At 43.3% G+C, this 23137-nt stretch overlaps 1 protein-coding gene across 1 annotated transcript in view; it reads right to left on the reverse strand.

Annotated features, from left to right (window-relative positions):
• The window catches only part of cntln (centlein, centrosomal protein), a 420736-nt gene that overhangs the window by 96419 nt on the left and 301180 nt on the right, over positions 1–23137 (reverse strand). Inside the window, exon 20 of the mRNA XM_078215313.1 lies at positions 4881–5084. Coding sequence (XP_078071439.1) covers positions 4881–5084 — 204 coding nt within the window. The remainder of the gene's footprint in view (positions 1–4880; positions 5085–23137) is intronic.

Raw genomic sequence — 23137 nt, forward strand, 5'->3', positions numbered from 1 at the left:
GTAAGGGGGAGCTATACAATAAATGGCAGAACCATCAGAAGTACAGACACACAGAGGGACCTGGGTGTACAAGTCCACAGGTCCTTAAAGGTGGCAGCACAGGTGGAGAGGGTGGTGAAGAAGGCATATGGCATGCTTGCCTTTATTGGATGGGGCATAGAATATAGAAGTTGGCATATGATGTTGCGGCTGTATAGAACGTTGGTTAGGCCACATTTGGAATACTGCGTCCAGTTCTGGTCGCCACACTACCAGAAGGACGTGGAGGCTTTGGAGAGAGTACAGAAAAGGTTTACCAGGATGTTGCCTGGTATGGAGGGTCTTAGCTATGAGGAGAGATTGAGTAAACTGGGGTTGTTCTCCTTGGAAAGATGGAGGATGAGGGGCAACCTAATAGAGGTGTATGAAATTATGAAGGGCATAGATAGGGTGAACAGTGGGAAGCTTCTTCCCAGGTCGGAGGTGACGAACACAAGGCGTCACGGGTCCAAGGTGAGGGGGGCAAGGTTCAATACAGATGTCAGGGGGACGTATTTTACACAGAGGGTGGTGGGGGCCTGGAATGCACTGCCAAGCAAGGTGATTGAGGCGGACACGCTGGGGTCGTTTAAGACTTATCTCGATAGTCACATGAACAGACTGGGAATAGAGGGATACAAAAGAATGGTCTCGTGGGCACATGAGCGGCGCAGGCTTGGAGGGCCGAAGGGCCTGTCCCTGTGCTGTATTGTTTGTTTGTTCTTTGTTTAAGGTGAGAGGGGAGAGATACAAAAGTGTCTAGAGTGGCAATGTTTTCACACAGAGGATGGTGAGTGTCTGGAACAAGCTGCCAGAGGTAATAGTAGAGGCGGGTACAATTTTATCTTTTAAAAAGCATTTAGATGGTTACATGGGTACGATGGGTATAGAGGGATATGGGCCAAATGCGGGCAATTGGGATTAGTTTAGGGGTTTTAAAAAAAAGGTGGCATGGACAAGTTGGGCCGAAGGGCCGGTTTCCATGCTGTAAACCTCTATGACTCTATGACTAAATTGAGGCAAAAAATCAGTGACTTTTAAATGAAAATTGATTCTGATTTGAAGCATCATGGGGGTTGATGCTATATAAATATAGTTTGGTACTGTTTAAGTTCAGGAGAGGCAATGGCCTAGTGGTATTATCACTAGACTATTAATCTAGAAACTCAGCTAATATTCTGGGAACGCGGGTTCGAATCCCGCCATGGCAGAAGGTGGAATTTGAATTCAATAAAAAACAATCTGGAATTAAGAATCTACTGATGACCACGAAACCATTATCATAGAAACCCATCTTATTCACTAATGTCCTTTCGGGAAGGAAATCTGCTGTCCTTACCTGCTCTGGCCTATATGTGACTCCGGAGCTACATCAATGTGATTTTTCTCTCAAGTGTCCTTGGGCAACTAGGGATGGGCAATAAATGCTGGCCAGCCCATGTCCCACGTATGAATAGAAAAAAGTTGGAGGAAAATATGAGAAAACATGAATTTGCTTTGGATTTCTGTTTCAAAAAGCTGACACAGACATGATGGTAAGAAGTCTCACAACACCAGGTTGAAGTCCAACAGGTTTATTTGGTAGCACAAGCTTTCGGAGTGTTCCTTCTTCATGTGAGGAAGACCTGAAGAAGGAGTGACTCTCCGAAAGCTTGTGCTACCAAATAAACCTGTTGGACTTTAACCTGGTGTTGTGAGACTTCTTACTGTGCCTACCCCAGTCCAATGCCGGCATCTCCACATCACAGATATGATGGTCCAGGGGTTTCTAAACATCAATGTCATTTTATGTGAATGTGTTGGGATGTTTCTAAGAAATGCGATGAGATAGTTAAGATCATAAGAAATAGGAGCAGGAGGCACATTGAGACCTCCCTGTCATTCCACATCATGGACTCCACTTTCCCACGTGCTCCCCATCTTACTTGATTACCTGAGGCGCCAAAAATCTGTCCACCCCAGCCTTAAATATATTCAATAATGGCCCATCCCCTGGGATAGAGAATTCCAGAGATTTACTACTCTTGGAGTGGAAAAATTTCTCATCTCAGTCTCAAATCATCAGCACCTTCCCCTGAAACTGTGCCCCCATGTTCTAGGTTCCCCAACTTGGTGAATTAACTTCTTAGTATCTATCCTGTCAAGCCCCTTCATAATCTTGAATTTTTTGATGAGAGTGCCTATCATTCCTTTGAACTCCAGAGTATAAGCCCAGCTTACTCAGCGTCTCATCATAAGGCAACACCCTCATCTCAATCCAGTGATACTTAGCTGAACTGCCTCCAATGCAGTATATCCTTTCATAAATATGCAGCCCAAAATTGCGACCAATGTTCCAGGTGTGGTCACAAAGTGATTGTGGCAAAACCTTTTTGTTCTTGTACTCCAATTTGCTTGCAATAAAAGGCAAACATGCCATTTGCTTTTCTAATTGCTTGCTGTACCTGCAGAGCGTACAAGCACATCCAAGTCTCTCTGAATATCAATATTTACAAATTTAATTCTTTAAAAAAAATTCTGCTTTTCTATTCTTATTACCAAACTGTATAACCCCAGTCTTCGCCACATTATGTCCCATCTATCACCTTGCTGCCACTCACTTAACCTGTCTATATCTCCTTGCATCACATTTGTATCTCCCTGCGGTGAGATGCGGTGTTTTTGGATTTCCAAAAGGCGTTTGATAAGGTGCCCCATAAAAGGCTGCTGAAGAAGATTAGGGCACACGGAGTTGGGGGTAGTGTGTTAAAGTGGATTGGGGACTGGCTATCCGACAGGAAGCAAAGAGTCAGAATAAATGGGTGTTTTTCCGGTTGGAGGAAGGTAACTAGTGGCGTGCCGCAGGGATCGGTACTCGGGCCGCAACTGTTTACCATTTATATAGATGATCTGGAGGAGGGGACGGAGTGTAGGGTAACGAAGTTTGCAGACGACACAAAGATAAGTGGAAAAGTGAATCGTGTGGAGGATGGAGAAGATCTGCAGAGAGATTTGGACAGGCTGAGTGAGTGGGCGAGGATATGGCAAATGGAGTATAACGTTGAGAAATGCGAGGTTATACACTTTGGAGGAAATAATAACAAATGGGATTACTATCTCAATGGAAACAAATTAAAACATGCTACCGTGCAAAGGGACCTGGGGGTCCTTGTGCATGAGACGCAAAAGCCCAGTCTGCAGGTACAACAGGTGATCAAGAAGGCAAATGGGATGTTGGCCTATATTGCGAGGGGGATAGAATATAAAAGCAGGGATGTCTTGATGCACCTGTACAGGGCATTGGTGAGGCCGCAGCTGGAATAGTGTGTGCAGTATTGGTCCCCTTATATGAGGAAGGATATATTGGCATTGGAGGGAGTGCAGAGAAGGTTCACCAGGTTGATACCGGAGATGAGGGGTTTGGATTATGAGGAGAGGCTGAGGAGATTGGGTTTGTACTCGTTGGAGTTTAGAAGGATGGGGGGGGATCTTATGGAGACTTATAAGATAATGCGGGGGCTGGATAGGGTGGAGGCGGAGAGATTCTTTCCACTTAGTAAGGAAGTTAAAACTAGAGGACACAGCCTCAAAATAAAGGGGGGTCGGTTTAAGACAGAGTTGAGGAGGAACTTCTTCTCCCAGAGGGTGGTGAATCTCTGGAATTCTCTGCCCGCTGAGGTGGTGGAGGCTACCTCGCTGAATATGTTTAAAGCGTGGATGGATGGATTCCTGATCGGTAAGGGAATTAAGGGTTATGGGGATCAGGCGGGTAAGTGGTACTGATCCACGTCAGATCAGCCATGATCTTATTGAATGGTGGGGCAGGCTCGAGGGGCTAGATGGCCTACTCCTGCTCCTATTTCTTATGTTCTTATGTTCTTACAGCTTGCATTCCCACCTACCTTTGAACCATGGCAAACCTATGTACATTAATCTCTGTCTCTTTGTCTAAATCCCCAGCATTGATCCTTGGGACTCTCTAGTCAGAGCCTGCCAAGTTAAAAATACCCGGCTTATTCCTTCTCTTTGTTTCCTGTCGATTAACCAATCCTTTATCCATGATGATATATCGCTCCCAACTCCATGAAAACTTATCTTATGTATTAAGGGATTAATGTTTAGTTTAGCTACTCTCTTCCTTTTCATATACTTGTAAACACTCTTGAAATTTGTTTTTATTGGGTGGACTCAATAAAAGTCGACCCATGGAGGTCTCAGGGGCTCCCCAAACCTGATCAGAGTCAGCACGTCTCCCCAAATCAAAATTAAGCCCTCCCTGCCATGCCCCTCCGAGGCTCCCACTGGGGCCCATCCCTTGGCACAAGTTGGCAGTGCCAGAAGGCATTGTCAGGCCACTGCCTGGCCATGTCCCTCTCCCCTGGGGGCTATGCTTACCTTATGCCACCAGGGAGACCCCCACGACAGGTTCAATTCTGGGTGAACCTGCTGTAAACCATGCTGATGTGACATCACATTGGCACAGTGTCAATATACAGGGGGGGGTGTGAAGATATAGTGAGGGGGCGGGTTAATGAAATTCAAATATATTGAAATTCATGTAAAGCAGTCTATGCTCTTAGCCACAAACCTTCAGCCCGTTGGACAACTGCAGGGCTGAGGTTCCTCTATTGAGACCACTTGCAACCCCATACCTGCTTCATTCAGTCACACCCTCCTTATCCCTGACCATGGACTAAACCTGATGTACCTAAGCTAAGGAGTGAAAAGTATGAAGTGGGCATCAGTGGCAGTTGGTTATTTCCAGCATCAAGTTTGAACATGATAGAATTGCAAACAAGAATCATTCTGGTCTGGATGACATAAAACCGAAAACCTGTTGAAATTATCGCAGTGAGGAAAATACAACGAGTTGGTCCGCGAACCTTCAGTTTACTCTGCAGCTGTTTCAGTTCTGCTTCCAGTGGCTTGTGAGGTGTAACTGGAATGTTGAAAGCACGGTTAGAAGCAGAGGATGAACTCTCATCAGCTGGCCTTGTGACAGGGGCTTGTTGCTCTGCCATTTGATTCAACCTCTTGTCCAGCGCATCGTTCTGGTGCTGCAACTCTGTGAGGTCAGATGTCAGCTTCTGTTTGTAGGTGAAAACATTCAGTCATCAAAAAGCAATCTAATTTGTTAAATCTACATACACAGAGTCCAAACCATATTTAACCAGGCAGTGTCAACAATGTCAAAAGTAGCAAAATACAACTGTGTGCTGTGGGATAAACATAAGCTGACAGCTGCAGTATTTTGCAATTTGAATTACTGATCCATTTGAGGAAGAAGCAAGTGAAGATATCATTCTCCATGTATAAATTAGGACATTGAAGAGGATTGAGCGTCCTGCACCTCCTCATTGTAATTATGAAATCGTAACGGTCTTGAAGACTACACCCTTGCAACTCCAATGAGAAATGGAATGACAGAGGAAACCTTTAAGGAAAGAACAAGTACGTTTGGGAAGGGAGATTTTTTTTAAGATGCAGCGTTTACTGTGTTAATGCTTGAGCTAGGCTGCATTTAAGCTTTTGTTTGCATTCATTATTAAAATAGTTTTGCTACTGATTAACTTGGGTAATTAGTCACGATCTATTCATACTGACAATATTTAACCAGCTTAAAGTGTTTTTCTGAACAACGTTATCAAACTCATCCAAGGGGCAGGTTAGAAGCATGCTGCCTGGCCTCTGTCAATGCTACCATGGAGACGGGCACTGAGGCCAAAGCTGCTGTCGAGCTGGGCACTGAGGTCAATTTTAATGTTGAGGTGAACACTGAGGTGTGAGCGTGCCCAGGAAAGACTGCAGCTGTAGTTTCCCCCGCCCCCCCACCCCTAGTGTCGGTGATTGTCTTCATGAATTTATCCAATCCTTGTCCTCTTCTATATGACCTTTTAAGACCACAACAAATTATCAAACTTCCCTCTTCTTATTCCCAAATTAAGCAAATGGGCACGAATGCACTGTGATTTCACTGCAGGAATTTTCAGACAATTCAAAGACCTTGGAAATGACAGTTATCAAGGCTATAAAGTCATCGAGAGCATTTCTGGAAGAAGCAACTTACAAATGGTAATTCAGAGAAAGAAAAATAAATTTTGGAGAGCAAATCTCTTCACTTTATAATGTAGATATTTAATTAGCTACCTTTAACACGTTCACCAGAAATGTTCTCTTGGATTCTCCCAATGATCTGACATAACTTCAAAGCAAAACTGGCAAGCTCCATACTCATATCACTTCACCGAGGTTTCTCCTGAATCTGTGCTCTATACATGTAGTATCACCCCCATTTAGATTTTATTACTTACTCTGACTCTGCCTATTAGCTTGCTAATCTCTGAGCTACCCATTCATTCCCAGCCTTCTGAAAAACTAGTTCAAAACCTCTGCAACAGCAATAGCAAACCTTCTGACCCTGTAAAGGTTAACCCTTCAAACTTGTACAGGTCCCACCTGCCCCAGAACTGGTTCTAATGCCTCATAAATCTATACCCTCCTTCCTACATCAATTCTCCAGCCACATGTTCAATCACTCAGTGCTCCAGTTCCTATGCTCACTAGCACATGGCACTGGGCAGAATCCTGAGATTACTGATCTTGAGATCCTGCTTTTCAATTTCCTTCCTAACTTTCTAAAATCTGCTTTCAGGACCTCACCTCCCCCCCCCCCCCTTCCCCTATGTCACTGGTTCCAATGTGGACCCTGATCTCACCTTCCCCAGAAGGATGTCCTGCAGCCAGTCTGTGACATCTTTGACCCTGGCACCAGGGAGGCAACACACCATCCTGGAGTCATATTTGCTGCCGCAGAAATGCCTGTCGTTTTCCCAGAATATCGAATCTCCTATCACTATTGATCTCCCACTCTCCTTCCTCCCTCCTGTACAGCTGAACCACCCATGGCATCACAGACCTGGCTCTGGCTGCACTCCCCTGAGGAACCAATGCCCTCACCAGCTTCCAAAATTTGAAACCAATGAGCAAGTAAGATAGACTCAGGGGATTCCTGTACCACCTGCCTATTTTAGATTCTTTAGATCTTTTAAGACAGTCTGGCTGTCACCCACTGCCTGATAGAAGTTAACCCTTCAACTAAATCAACCCCCGCACCCACCGAACTCCAACTTGAGCACACTCATGCAGCCCAAAGCAGCACTCCAGTGCAGACAAAAGCAGCACTAACAATAAGGATAGAACTGAAAACTGCAAAACGATATCATATTCAACAGCTCAGAAGACAATAAGAGTGTCCAGGGTGGACTTTCCTCCTGTGGAAAACCTGATTGTGAGGATTGGCACAGAGTCATTAATGCCAAACCTCTCCCTGTGCTTGCTCAATCCACACACAAGGACTTTCAATGGAGTTAATGTTTCGAGTCAGGATGACCCTTCATCAGAGCTGAAAACAAGGAAAGTCGGAGAAGATTTAAACTGTGAGGGTGATGTGATCTGCTGAGATTTTCCAGCATTTTCCTTTTATTTTTCAGATTCCAGCATCCGCAGTAATTTGCTTCCAGTCAAGTTAATTGCTATCAAACAACATCAGGAAATTGATGGATTTTACCCATTCTTATCCCAGCAACACTGAGGGTTATTGCAGCACCTTCCTCTTGTGCTAATTAATATCAAATGTGGTGACCTGCCGAGATCTTTCTGGATTACATGGTACAGCTATTCAATGGATAAAAATATGGAGCCAACCTGACAGTAAAGGATCAGATTAGATTTTGACAATTCTGTGGTTTATAAAAAAAAAACATGCAGAGTTTAAGAGGGCAGAATTATGCTTACTTTTAAAAATGTAATATTTATACAAAGAATGTGGCAAATATCTAGTGTTTACTTTTAGATCTAATTCCACGTAAACCAAATGTTGCTTTTAACTGCAAGTTGTTGGTGTATTTGGCTTCAATGTGCGATGTAACACCCTCCAATGATCTCAGCTCTGGGGGAGAATATATAGTCTCATCCAACACCAAGCATCAATAACATTTCTGACAAGCAGACATTTCAGTATTATTAAACAATTGGAATTGGGTGAATACAAGATACTTCAAGTTATGCAATACTACATGAAGAGTAATGGGTCTGATTGTAAGGCAGAATTCCAATGAAGTTGTAAACCACAAAATTAAATCTTGAGCACTTCACAACTACAATGTAAACCCAGATATTAGATTACAGCCCTGAAAAGTCTCTGGTATTTGTTATTATTCATAATGGATAGTGTTTTGATTTATACGTGACAGTTCGATTCTGTTTTTGTCCAGTTTTTGGCATTGGATGCCAGTTTGGATGCTGTCAGTGTATGTCTGATAAGTAATGACTGTCACACAAGAGGAATTAACTATTGCAGCATTGTTGATATAATTCAGCTTGAAATAATTTGTGGTTATACAATTTATAAATTGAGAATTCATCCTTCTAACAACTCCTGCTAATTATCATGCTGCAATACATTTCTCAGCTAAAAAATACTTTGAACTCGCTACGTGCAAATGTTCCAATACAAATTAGAATTTAGGACTAAAAAATTGGAATAGTTACTTCACAAATCAATGATTAATGGGAAATATCATTGCTGCTAATGTCGCAGGGAAAAATTCCGGCATTCATAACTCAAGCCTCCTAAAATATACACCTGTATAAACTCAGAATAAATATTCCAATGTTTATGATGTTCCATAAGTTTAATTGATGACTGATTCTCTAATTATTAGAGTTCTTGAGAAAGTAACAAGAAACATGGATAAAGGGGAACCCATAGATGTGGTGCACTTGGACTCCAGGAAAGTATCTGACAAGGTGCCACATCAAAGATTACTCGGCAAAGTAAAAGCTCATGCTGTAACGGGTAACATATCAGCATAAATAGAGGATTGGCTAGCAACAAGAAATAAAGTGGGGATAACTGGGTCATTTTCAAGTTGGCAAGATGTAAAGAGTGGAGTTCCACAGGAATCAATCAATGTTGGGGCTACAACTGCTTAAAATAAATATTAAAGATTTGGAGGAAGGAATATGTTGTTGCTAAATTTGCTAATGACACAAAGTTGGGTAGGAAAGTGAGTTGTGAAGATGATATAGGGAGTCTGCAAAGGGATAATGAGAGCTAAGTGGGTGGGCAGAAAATTGGCAGATGGAGCATAATGTAAGAAAATGTGAACTTGTCCACTTTGGCAGCATATTATTTAAATGAAGAGAGATTACGGAACCCAGAGGTACAGAGGGACCTGAGTATCCTGGTACATGAATCACAAAATGTTATTATACAGATACAGCAAGTGTTCAGGAAGGTAAATAGAATGTTGGTGTTTATTGCAAGCGGAATGGAATATAAAAGTAGGGGTGTTTTGCTACAGTTGTATAGGGCATTGGTGAGACTACATTTGGAATATTGTGTACAGTTTTGGCCTCCTTATTTGAGGAAGGATATAATTGCATTAGAAGCATTTCAGAGAAGATTCACTTGACTGACAGCTGGGATGAAGCGATTGTCTTATGAGGAAAGGGTGGAAATGTTGGCTCCTTGTGAGAGCCTAAAAGTAAGGGGTCTTCCATTTAAGATGGAGATGAGGAGAATTTCTTCTCTCAGACTCTGAAAGCTCATGATTCCCACCATAAACCTGGACTTTAACTTGGTGTTGTGAGACTTCTTACTTCAGTCAGACTGTCTTTGTCTGTGGAGCTCTCTTCCCAGGTAGCAGTGGACAGAGGGTCATTGAATATTTTTAAGGCTAAATTAAACAGATTCTTGACTGACAAGGAAGTCAAAGGGTATGAGGATAAACAGGAAAATAGAGCTGAGGCCACTATCAGTCATAATCTTATCAAATGGCGAAGCAAGTTTGATGGATCAAATGACCTCCCCCTGATCCTAATTATTGTGTTCCTATGTATAAAACCCACTCAAAATAATTCTCAGCCAGTTGTTCATTGATGTAATTCATTTCTCTCCATCAAGTGGGACCTGAAAGTACACAATCTTGGAAGCACCTGGGGGAGGGAGTTTATAATGCTAGGAATGGCAGTCATGAACGTTGCAAAATATCATAAACGTGTACAATCTTAGTTGGCAATTTTCAGATATCCACTTATTGTACACCAAAGAACAGTACAGCACAGGAACAGGCCCTTCAGCCCACCAAGTCTGTGTCGACACAGATGCCTCTCTAATCTAATATTTTCTTGTCTCTACGTGGTCCATATCCCTCTATTTCCTGCCTATTCATGCATCTACCCAGATGCCTCTTGAACGTTGTTATAGAATCTGCTTCCACCACCTCCTCCAGCAGCACATTCCAGGCATTCACCAATCTCTGAGAAACTTGCCCCTTACATCTCTTTTAAACTTTCCCCCTCTCACTTTCAACCTATGCCCCTGAGTAATTGATCCTTCGACCCTGGGAAAAAGACTCTGACTATCCACTCTTTCCAAGCCTGACATAATCTTGTAAACCTCTATCAAGTCCCCCCTCATCTGCCAAGGCTCCAATGAAAACAATCCAAATTTGTTCGACCTTTCTTCATAGTCCATATCCTCCAAACCAGGCAACATCATGGTAAACCTCTTCTGCGGCCTATTCTCTTCCAGATGTGAGTACATCCTGTCCCTGAGAACCTTCTCCAATAATTTCCCCAACACTAATGTAAGGCTCACTGGCCTGTCATTTCCCGGATTGTCTCTTGTGCCTTTCTTAAACAGAAAAACAATGTTAGCTACTCTCCAATCCACTGGTACCTCGCCCGTGACTAAAGAGGATGGAAAGATTTTGGCCAAGGCCTCAGCAATTTCTTCCCTCACCTCTCTGTGTTCTGGGATAGACCCTATCTGGCCCTGGGGACTTGTCCACCCTAATGTTGTTCAAAACCTCCAATACCTCCTCTCTTTTTATCTCAACATGTCCTAGAATGTCAACATCCTCCTTTCTACACTCACCAGACACAACATCCTCCTCCTTTGTGAATACTGATGCAAAATACTCGTGAAGGATCTCACCCACCTCATCTAGCTCCACACATAAATTCCCTCCACTATCTTTGAGTGGACCTAACCTTTCCTTAGCTACCCTCTTCCTCCTTATATACGCATAAAAAGCCTTGGGATTCGCCTTAATCCTGCCTGCCAAGGACATATTATGGCTTCTTTTTGCCCTCCTAAGTCCCTGTTTAAGCTCTTTCCCTCCTAAGAACAGGATATAGCGCTCGACTCATCGATCAACAGTTCTAGCGCGCCTCAGCAAAAAACCGCACTATCCTCCTCAGAAGACACACAGAACACGGTGGACAGAGTACCATTCGTCGTCCAGTACTTCCCCGGAGCGGAGAAGCTACGACATCTTGGGAGCTTTCAACATGTCATCGATAAAGACGAACATCTCGCCAAGGCCATTGCCACATCCCCACTACTTGCCTTCAAACAACCGTACAACCTCAAACAGACCATTGTTTACAGCAAACTACCCAGCCTTCAGGAGAACAGCGACCACGACACCACACAACCCTGCTACAGCAACCTCTGCAAGACGTACCAGATCATCGACACGGATGCCATCATCTTACGTGAGGACACCATCCACCGGGTACACAGTACATACTCTTGCGACTCGGCCAACGTTGTCTACCTGTTACGCTGCAGGAAAGGATGTCCCGAGGCATGGTACATTGGGGAGACCATGCAGACGCTACGACAACGGATGAATGGACACCGCTCGACAATTACCTGTCAGAGAACAATTCAGCAGTCAAGGACATTCAGCCTCTGATTTTCGGGTAAGCGTTCTCCAAGTCGGCCTTCAAGACACATGACAACGCAGAATCACCAAGCAGAAACTGAGGGTGGCCTCAACTGGGATCTTGGGTTGATGTCACACTATCTGTAACCCCCACGACTCGCCTGGGCTTGTAAAATCTCACTAACTGTCCTGGCTTGAGACAATTCACACCTCTTTAACCTGTGCTTAACCCTCTCTCCACTCGCATTGTCTGCACCTGTAAAGACTTGATTACCTGTCAAGACTCGCATTCCAACCATTATCTTGTAATTGAATCTGTGTCGATATATGCCCTGTTTGTGAACCCAACTCCCACTCACCTGATGAAGGGGTGTTGAGAGACTTTTTACTGTGCCTACCCCAGTCCAATGCCGGCATCTCCACATCATAAGCTCTTTCCTGCAATCTTTGTATTCCTCAAGAGCCTTTATCCATTTTGAATTTCCTGAATTTTATGTCTGCCTCCACTAAGCTCACAATCTCTCTTGTCATCCAGAGTTCCTGAATCTTCCCATCTTTATCCTTCATTTTACAGGGATATACTTGTCCTGAATTACTGATTAGTCAAAATAACACAGCCAATCCAACTATCACTCAACGTTGCGGGACAGTCACTTATCTGGTGTCATTTATCAGCAAAGAGTTCTAAACTCACCGTGCCAACAGAGGCAGTTGCACACAAACGTGTGAATCCAAGTTATGAGGCATTCATCATAATTAGATTAATTTACATTAAAAATTGACTAAACCTTCATTCACAAAAAAATAGATTAAACAAAAACAATTCCCAAATTCTGTATTTAGATTTATTTGTTAAGTAACTTAATATCTGTGCAGCCTTGCTATCATGCTTTAAATGGCATAAAAGACCTCTTTTGTTATGGAACAGCGAATCTTTTCACACAGTGTGAGCAATACCATGAAAGATTGCTTCTATAATAGTGTACGCGTGTGTGTGTGCACGTGTGTGCACATGCGTGCATGCGTAGGAGCCTTTTAAAAAGGAGTAGTTTATAATTAAAATATTCCTAATTCCCCAAGAGCAATATTTCCATCTAAGTTCTTTCTCTGTATCTTATGCAAAAATGCGCTGTACTCAGTTCAGGATTTTGCCATTTTCTCAATGAATTTCACATGAAACATTTTGGTGTATCTATCTAGCTCTGCCTTTAAAATATTCAAAGATTCTGCTTCCACCGCCTTTTGAGGAAGAGATTTCCAAAGATTCATAACCCTCAGAGAAAAATTTTTTTCCTGATCCCTGTCTCAAATGGGCGACCCATTTTTAAACAGTGACTCCAAGTTCTAGATTCTCCGTCAAGAGGAAATATCCTCTCCACATCCACCTTGTCAATACCCTCAGGATCTTATATGTTTCAATCAAGTCGTCTCTCACTCTTCTAAATTCCAGTGGATACAAGCCTAGCCTGTCCAATCTTTCCTCAAAAGACAATTCTCCCAACCCAGGTGTTAGACTAGTAAACTTGAACTGGTTCCAATGCATTTACATCCTTCTTTAAATAAGATCAGTACCATATTCCAGATGTGATCTCACCAATGCTCTGTAAAACTAAGCATAACCTCTCTATTTTTGTAATAAATACCCCTCACAATAAACAATAACATTCAATTACTGTTCCTAATTCTTGCTGTACCTGTAAACTAACCTTTTGCGATACTTGCACAAGGACAAACAGATCCTTCTGCGTCTCCTGGTGGTAATGTTGTGTTGTGAGACTTCTTATTGCCATCTAACTCTGCAATCTCTCCTGGCAAAATGGACAATTTCACATTTTCCCCACATATACACCATTTGCCAAGTCTTTGCCCACTCACTTAACCTATCTATGTCCCTCTGTCGCCTTCTTGTGTCCTCTTCACAACTTACTTTCCTACCCACCTATATGTCATCAGAAAATTTAGCAACCAGATTTTCAGTCCCCTCATCCAAGTCATTTATATAAATTGTAAAAGGTTGAGGTCCCAATTATTCAAAGACACTTGTGATAGAAACATGCATATGGTCATCAGGTAATGGCAGGTTAAAGCCATGTGATTTCTCCAGTCAAACATGGGGCGGCACGGTAGCACAGTGGTTAGCACTGCTGCTTCACAGCTCCAGGGTCCTGGGTTCGATTCCCGGCTCGGGTCACTGTCTGTGTGGAGTTTGCACATTCTCCTCGTGTCTGTGTGGGTTTCCTCCGGGTGCTCCGGTTTCCTCCCACAGTCCAAAGATGTGCGGGTGAGGTTGATTGGCCAGGTTAAAAATTGCCCCTGAGATGCGTGGATTAGTGGGTAAATATGTGGGGGCCTGGGTGGGATTGTGGTCGGTGCAGACTCGATGGGCCGAATGGCCTCCTTCTGCACTGTAGGGTTTCTATGATCCAGAAGCACACATTTTACAGGCTGCTGCATGATGGGAGGACAAGTGGCCAGCTTAAGTGGTCCTTTCAGGAATTCTCCGGCCGTTCATACCGGCAGTTTCTCTGGTCTCACCGGCAGTGCACCCACTGCCGTGCATTTCCCGGCAGTGTGAGGTGGCTTCAAATGGAATTCCCATTGACATTGGCGGAACCAGAAGATCCTGTCACCATTGAACAGCGTGCCGCCTCCTGCCGCCAAGAATAATGCTAAAAGGAGGCCAAAGAATGTCACCTATAATCAACAAATTTGTATGAAGTATTTGCTTTGGTATTTTGGAGAAATGGAGCGCTGACGTTTGTAAATCAAAGCTTGTCAGTGTGGCGTGGCGAGTGAACATCATTATTTCACCCTTGGGCAATGTATTCTGAAAGATGTGAGATCATTGCAGCATTCTGCACTCAATAAGCCGGATCGTGAGTCCCGCATGGTATGTTATCTGCCCGGTGCCAGGGTGAAGGACATCTCTGACCGGCTTGAAAGGATATTGGAATGAGAGAGGGAGGATCCAGTTATTGTTGTCCATGTTAGGACAAACAACATAGGCAAAAGTAGAAGAGGACTTTTTGGGGATTATCAAGCACTAGGAACTAAATTAAAGAACAGGCCCTCAAGGGTTATAATCTCTGGATTACTACCCGAGCCACGTGCGAATTGGCAGAGGGATGAGAAAATTAGGGAAGTGAACACATGGCTAAAGGAATGGTGCAGGAAAGAGGGGTTTTTGCCACCAAATAAACCTGTTGGACTTTAACCTGGTGTTGTTAAAACTCTTACTGTGTTTACCCCAGTCCAACGCCAGCATCTCCACATCATGACTACCTGTGTAATCAGACAGGAATTATTAATGATCTCACAGTTAGGGATCCTCTTGGAAGAAGCGGTCACAGTATGGTTGAATTTAAAATACAGATGGAGCATAAGAAGGTAAAATCCAATACCAGTGTCTTGTGCTTAAACAAAGGAGACTACAATGGGATGAGGGAGGAGTTGGCAAAAGTAGACTGAGAGTAAAAACTTTATGGTGGGACAATTGAGGAACAGTGGAGGACTTCCAAAGCAACTTTTCACAGTGCTCAGCAAAAGTATATATCAGTGATAAGGAAGGACTGTAGAAAAAGAGATAATCAGCCATGGATATCTAAGGAAATAAAGGAGGGTATCAAATTGAAAGAAAATACATACAAAGTGGCAAAGATTAGTGGGAAACTAGAAGATTGGGAAATCTTTAAAGGTCAACAGAAAGCCACGAAAAAAACTATGAAGAAAAGAAAAATTACGAGAGTAAACTAGCTCAGAATATAAAAACAGATAGCAAAGGTTTCTACAAATACATGAAAAGAAAAAGAGTGGCTAAGGTAAACATTGGTCCTTTAGAGGATGAGAAGGGGGATTTAATAACGGGAAATGAGGAAATGGCCGAGGCATTGAACAGGTATTTTGTGTTGGTCTTCACAGTGGACCAAATAACATGCCAAAAATTGAAGACAAGGCAGCTATGGCAGGTGAGGATCTAGAAATGATCATTATCACTAAAAAAGCAGTGTGAGGTAAGCTAATGGGGCTAAAGGTAGACAAGTCTCCTGGCCCTAATGGAATGCATCCCAGGGTGCTAAAAGAGATGGCGGGGGAACTAGCAAATGCACTCATGGTAATTTACCAAAATTCACTGGACTCTGGGGAAGTTCCAGCAGATTGGAAAAGAGCAAATATGACGCCACTGTTTAAAAGAGGAGGTAGATAAAAGGCAGGTAACTATAGGCCAGTTAGCTTAACTTCTGTAGTGGAGAAAATGCTTGAATCTATCGAGGAAGAAATAGCGAGACATCTGGATAGAAATTATCCCATTGGGAAGAAACAGCATGGGTTCATGAAAGGCATGTCATGTTTAATTAATTTAGCAGAATCCTTTGAGGACATTACAAGTGCGGTGGACAACAGGGAACTGGCGGATGTGGTGTATCTGGATTTCCAGAAGGCACTCGACAAGATGCCACACAAAAGACTGCTGCATAAGATAAAGGTGCACGGCGTGACGGATAATGTATTAGCATGGGTAGAGGATTGATTAACTAACAGAAAGCAAAGCATGGGGATAAAAAGATGTTTTTTGTGGTTGGCAATCAGTACTAGTGGTGTGCCTCAGGGATCAGTGTTGGGACCGCAATTGTTTACAATTTACATAGATGATTTGAAATTGGGGACCAAGTGTAGTGTGTCAAAATTCGCAGATGACACTAAGATGAGTGATAGAGCAAGGTACGCAGAGGACATTGCAAAGGGACATAGATAGTCTCAGTGAGTGGGCAAGGGTCTGGCAGATGGGAGTACAATGTCCATTTTGGTAGCAATAACAGCAAAATGGACTATTATTTAAATGATAAAATATTGCAGCATGTTGCTGTGCAGAGGGACCCAGGTGTCCTTGTGCAGGAATCACAAAAAGTTGGCTTGCAGCTGCAGCAGGCAATTAAGAAAGCAAATGGAATTTTGTCCTTCATTGCAAGAGGAGGGAGTTTTAAAACAGGGTGGTAATGTTGCAGCTGTATAAGGTGCTGGTGAGGCCATATCTGGAGATTGTACAGTTGTGGTCTCCTTACTTGAGAAGGGATATACTGGCACTGGAGAGGGTGCAGAGGAGGTTTACTCGCTTGATTCCGGGAGTTGAGAGGGTTGGCTTATGAGGAAAGACTGAGTAGACTGGGAGCATACTCATTGGAATTGAGAAGAATGAGGGGAGATCTTATAGAAACATATGAGATTATGAAGGGAATAGATAAGATAGAAGCAGGGAGGTGAAACCAGAACTAGGGGGCATGGCCTCAAAATAAGGGGTAGCAGGTTTAGGACTGAGTTGAGAAAGAACTTCTTCACACAAAGGGTTGTGAATGTGTGGAATTCCCTGCCTAGTGAAGCAGTTGAGGCTACCTCATTGAATGTTTTTAAGGCAAAGACAGATAGAGTTTTGAACAGTAAAGGAATTAAGGGTAAGTGGAGCTGAGTCCACGAAAGCCTTGATCTTATTGATGATGTGGAGTTGCCGGCGTTGGAGTGGGGCAGGCACAGTAAGTAATCTCACAATACCAGGCTAAAATCCAACAGGTTTATTTGGAGCTTTCATCTGATGAAGGGGCAGCGCTCCAAAAGCTCGTGCTACCAAATAAACCTGTTGGACTTTAAGAACAAAGAACAGTACAGCACAGGAAACAGACCCTTCAGCCCTCCAAGCCTGTGCCGCTCCTTGGTCCAACTAGACCAATCGTTTGTATCCCTCCATTCCCAGACTGCTCATGTGACTATCCAGGTAAGTCTTAAACGATGTCAGCGTGCCTGCCTCCGCCACCCTACTTGGCAGCGTATTCCAGGCCCCCACCACCCTCTGTGTAAAAAACATCCCTCTGATATCTGAGTTATACTTCGCCCCTCTCACCTTGAGCCCGTGACCCCTCGTGATCGTCACCTCCGACCTGGGAAAAAGCTTCCCACTGTTCACCCTATCTATACCCTTCATAATCTTGTACACCTCTATTAGATCTCCCCTCATTCTCCGTCTTTCCAAGGAGAACAACCCCAGTCTACCCAATCTCTCCTCATAGCTAAGACCCTCCATACCAGGCAACATCCTGGTAAACCTTCTCTGCACTCTCTCCAATGCCTCCACGTCCTTCTGGTAGTGCGGCGACCAGAACTGGACGCAGTACTCCAAATGTGGCCTAACCAGCGTTCTATACAGCTGCATCATCAGACTCCAGCTTTTATACTCTATACCCCGTCCTATAACGGCAAGCATACCATATGCCTTCTTCACCACCTTCTCCACCTATGTTGCCACCTTCAAGGATTTGTGGACTTGCACACCTAGGTCCCTCTGTGTTTCTATACTCCTGATGACTCTGCCATTTATTGTATAACTCCTCCCTACATTATTTCTTCCAAAATGCATCACTTCGCATTTATCCGGATTAAACTCCATCTGCCACCTCTCCACCCAATTTTCCAGCCTATCTATATCCTGCTGTATTGCCCGACAATGCTCTTCGCTATCCGCAATTCCAGCCATCTTCATGTCATCCGCAAACTTGCTGATTACACCAGTTACACCTTCTTCCAAATCATTTATATATATCACAAATAGCAGAGGTCCCAACACAGAGCCCTGCGGAACACCACTGGTCACAGACCTCCAGCCGGAAAAAGACCCTTCGACCACTACCCTCTGTCTCCTATGGCCAAGCCAGTTCTCCACCCATCTAGCCACTTCCCCTTGTATCCCATGAGCCTTAACCTTCTTAACCAACCTGCCATGTGGGACTTTGTCAAATGCCTTACTGAAATCCATATAGACGACATCCACGGCCCTTCCTTCATCAACCGTTTTTGTCACTTCCTCAAAAAACTCCACCAAATTTGTAAGGCACGATCTCCCTCTTACAAAACCATGCTGTCTGTCACTAATGAGATTGTTCCGTTCTAAATGCACATACATCCTGTCTCTGAGAATCCTCTCCAACAACTTCCCTACCACGGACGTCAAGCTCACCGGCCTATAATTTCCTGGGTTATCTCTGCTACCCTTCTTAAACAACGGGACCACATTCGCTATCCTCCAATCCTCAGGGACCTCACCCGTGTCCAAAGAAGCGACAAAGATTTCCGTCAGAGGCCCAGCAATTTCATCTCTCGTCTCCCTGAGCAGTCGAGGATAGATGCCATCAGGCCCTGGGGCTTTGTCAGTTTTAATGTTCCCTAAAAAACCTAACACTTCCTCTCTTGTAATGGAGATTTTCTCTAACGGGTCAACACCTCCCTCCGAGACACTCCCGGTTAACACGCCCCTCTCCTTCGTGAATACTGATGCAAAGTATTCATTTAGGATCTCCCCTATTCCCTTGGGTTCTAAGCATAATTCCCCTCCTTTGTCCCTGAGAGGTCCGATTTTCTCCCTGACAACTCTTTTGTTCCTAACGTATGAATAGAATGCCTTAGGATTCTCCTTAATCCTGCCTGCCAAGAACATCTCGTGACCTCTTTTTGCCCTTCTAACTCCCCGTTTGAGTTCTTTCCTACTCTCTCTGTATTCCTCCAGAGCTCCATCTGTTTTCAGTTGCCTGGACTTAACGTACGCCTCCCTTTTCATTTTAATCAGATCCTCAATTTCCCTGGTTATCCACGGCTCTCGAATCCTACCTTTCCTATCTTTCCTTTTTACAGGCACATGCCTATCCTGCAGCCTTATCAATAGTTCCTCAAAAGACTCCCACATGCCAGACGCGGACTTACCCTCGAACATCCTCTCCCAATCAACATTTAACCTGGTGTTGTGAGACTGCTTGATCTTATTGAATAGTGGAGCAGGCTCGAGGGGCCAAATGGCCTAATTCCTGCTCCTAGTTCTGAAAATTTCACAATAAAAATTAGCCTTTATTCTCAAGCAAAGCACTAGAATGATTCCCTGTATAAAGTACATGGAAAAGAAGCAATGTTTTTCTTCGGTGCAATGTTATAGCTGGATGTCTGCATAAAATTGAACCCTATTAATCTTTATATGTGAACTGTTGAACTAACGGTTAAAAAGAAAGACATAATAGAAGGAATGATCTGATTTTTTAAAAATCCCTAACATCTTATTGTACAGGTATAATGTTCATCAGCTCTGCCACATCACCAAGGAATACTGAAACAGATATAATACAAGACCAGCCTAAAAGTGTTTCCAGTTAGTTCATCATTTAGTGGCATCATTTTACCCTTGATGCGTGTTTGGAGAACCGGTGCAGACATGATGGGCCAAATGGCCTCCTTTTGCGCCATACCAATTCTGTGATTAATTAATGCTTCACCATTGCATTTAAGTCTTGTGCTACTGTTTTTTTCCTGCTTTATTAGTCGATATCTAAAACTCCTACTATCAATTCATGGGCAACATACTGTCAGCAAGGCATCTTGTATTCAGCCTTGGTTAATTTAAATTTAGGAAATAATTAGTATATTGAGCTGTAAGTCTTCAATTCTGTTTATTCAATCCTAAACTGTTAGCATTGGGGGCAAAGTGTAGCTCCTTCTGACAACTTTGATCCATCTTGTCAAACAAGGTCTCTATGATCCAAAGCGACATTTAGGAAAAGATATTCCCCTGTGTCGTCAGGACCTCGCTGTTAGACTTAGGTGGGAAACAGAGGCCAACAAATTGTGAGTAAGTCACTCACTTGCGGTTTTCCTCCCAACTGACCAATTAATGGCCAGAGGGTAGGCTCACTGTCCAAGTAAGAATGGTGGATGGGCTCTTGAAGCTTGGGAGCCAATAGGAGATCCTCCAACTTGGAAAATCAGCAGGATGACAAGGCAGACAAGTGAGGGAGAGCAAGATAGAGGTGTAAATCTCTCCAATTTTTTTTACATCAAAAATTAAAAGAGGCCTTTCCAGCCAAGGCCACGATTGTGGGGAAAATGTTTTGACAATGCTGCCTGCAGCTGAACCCAGGCAGGCAAGGAGTGATTCCAATATCATTATTAAAGCAAAATACTGCAGATGCTGGAGATCTGAAATAAAAACTAGAAAGTACTGGAAAAAATTTATCAAGTCTGGCAGTGTCTGTGGGTACAGAATTGGAGTTAAGGTTGAACGCATCTTTGAAACTGTTTTGAGTTGCGAAGAGTCAAATTGGACTTGAAACTTTAACTTTGTTCATCTCTCCACAGTGCTGCCAGACCTGCTGGATTTTTACAGCAATTTTTGTCTTTATTAAGGAGGGCCTTCAAGTCTGCCTGGAACATTGGCCCCCTAGCATGTCTCTGGGAGGCTGCCTCCAAGCAGCTGCACCATCCTCCACCTGTGGACTGTGGAGGATGACTGGAAAATTCCAGTTGGCCTTCAACAATAAGCCTTATTGGGCCTTTTAAGTGCTCGAGCGGCATCCTTTGGGAAAATGGCATGCCAGCCAGTGGCGCAAAATTCTATGTCCGTCCTGGTCGGGAAATAAAAATTCACCTCCGAGTCTTCAGTTGCAGAAGTTAGCTCTGTGAGTTTTGAAACTGGTAGACTTGGTTACAGTACAGTAAAACACAAACTAAATCAGCAACTTCTGAACAGTCCAAGTGTTGTCCCTTTGTTCTGTCAATTGTGCAAACAGATTTCATTCTGTGACCGGGAATCAAAGAGAATAAAGCTAACTGGAATGCCAATAATTTCAGAACCACTCAACGTATGAACAACCAAACGGCTGTATCTACAGTTGCCGATAATTTATATTGGATATATGACACAATTTGGTACATTTTAGGTTAAAATAATATTTACAGTAGAACATTCTGGAGAGGATAAATAATCTAGATTTTGAGATTGACATCAAATGAAATATAAAAATAAAACCAAAAGTATCATATATTCTTTATCATTTCATCATATCGTCATTACAGCAAATACAAAATTCCTGCTGTGACAGGTTGAGGACTTTTCTCCATAGAATCAGAGAATAGAATCGTAGAACTCCTACAGTGCAGGAGGAGGCCATTCGGCCCATCGAGTCTGCACTGACCTGACCCTATTCCCCTAACCCTTCATATTTACCCTGCTAATCCCCCTGAAACTAGGGTTAATTTAGCATGGCCAATCCACCTAACCCACACATCTTTGGACTGTGGGAGGAAACCGGAGCACCCAGAGGAGACCCACGCAGACATGGGGAGAATGTGCAAACTCCACACAGTGACCCTAGGCCGGAATTGAACCCGGGTCCCTGGCGCTAAGAGGCAGCAGTGCTAACCACTGTGTCACTGTGCCGCCCCCAGTATAAATTATTTTCATTGATGTGAAAACTGACCATCTGACTGCACCAACTGATTAGGTTAAATAGCCATTTAATCCACTCTCAATGTCTAGAAGGTAGTAGTCCGATATTAGGAATTACTCCGGTATGCTGAACATTAATCTGGTTAGGCTAACATCTGGTGTGTAAGTTTTCCACTCACACACTGAAATGCCATAAAGCATACTCGTATTAGAGTGTTAAAGTCAATTATATGTTTGGAATATCTTTATTATTGGATATATTGGCATTGGAGGGAGTGCAGAGAAGGTTCACCAGGTTGATACCGGAGATGAGGGGTTTGGATTATGAGGAGAGGCTGAGGAGATTGGGTTTGTACTCGTTGGAGTTTAGAAGGATGAGGGGGGATCTTATGGAGACTTATAAGATAATGCGGGGGCTGGATAGGGTGGAGGCGGAGAGATTCTTTCCACTTTGTAAGGAAGTTAAAACTAGAGGACACAGCCTCAAAATAAAGGGGGGTCGGTTTAAGACAGAGTTGAGGAGGAACTTCTTCTCCCAGAGGGTGGTGAATCTCTGGAATTCTCTGCCCACTGAGGTGGTGGAGGCTACCTCGCTGAATATGTTTAAAGCGCGGATGGATGGATTCCTGATCGGTAAGGGAATTAAGGGTTATGGGGATCAGGCGGGTAAGTGGTACTGATCCACGTCAGATCAGCCATGATCTTATTGAATGGCGGGGCAGGCTCGAGGGGCTAGATGGCCTACTCCTGCTCCTATTTCTTATGTTCTTATGTTCTTATTATATTAATCCTAAACCAACACAATACTAAAAATAAATTTCAACTTTAAAAACATTGCTCGTCCTGTTTATGCTTTTTTTCCCTAGGTTTGTGTGTCTTGTTTTTATAATGTAATTTTCATTATTCCACTTAATCTTATTCCACACATTATCCACAGGCCATTTACTGCAGTTCAGGGCTAATTATTAAAGTTAAATTATGCTAGCCCAATGTATGGCAGAGAATTATGACAAACGTTTCAGTCCCTAAAGAAACTGGTCCTGTTATGGAGACTGGGTGTAAGCATGTATACTAGAAAGGGTGCTTGTTCCCGATGTTTCCTTGATCTTAAGCCAATATTTATGTGGAAATAATTACAGATAAATATGAATTT

The sequence above is a fragment of the Mustelus asterias genome, chromosome 6, assembly GCF_964213995.1.
Source record: "Mustelus asterias chromosome 6, sMusAst1.hap1.1, whole genome shotgun sequence".
NCBI classification, from domain to species: Eukaryota; Metazoa; Chordata; class Chondrichthyes; order Carcharhiniformes; family Triakidae; genus Mustelus; species Mustelus asterias.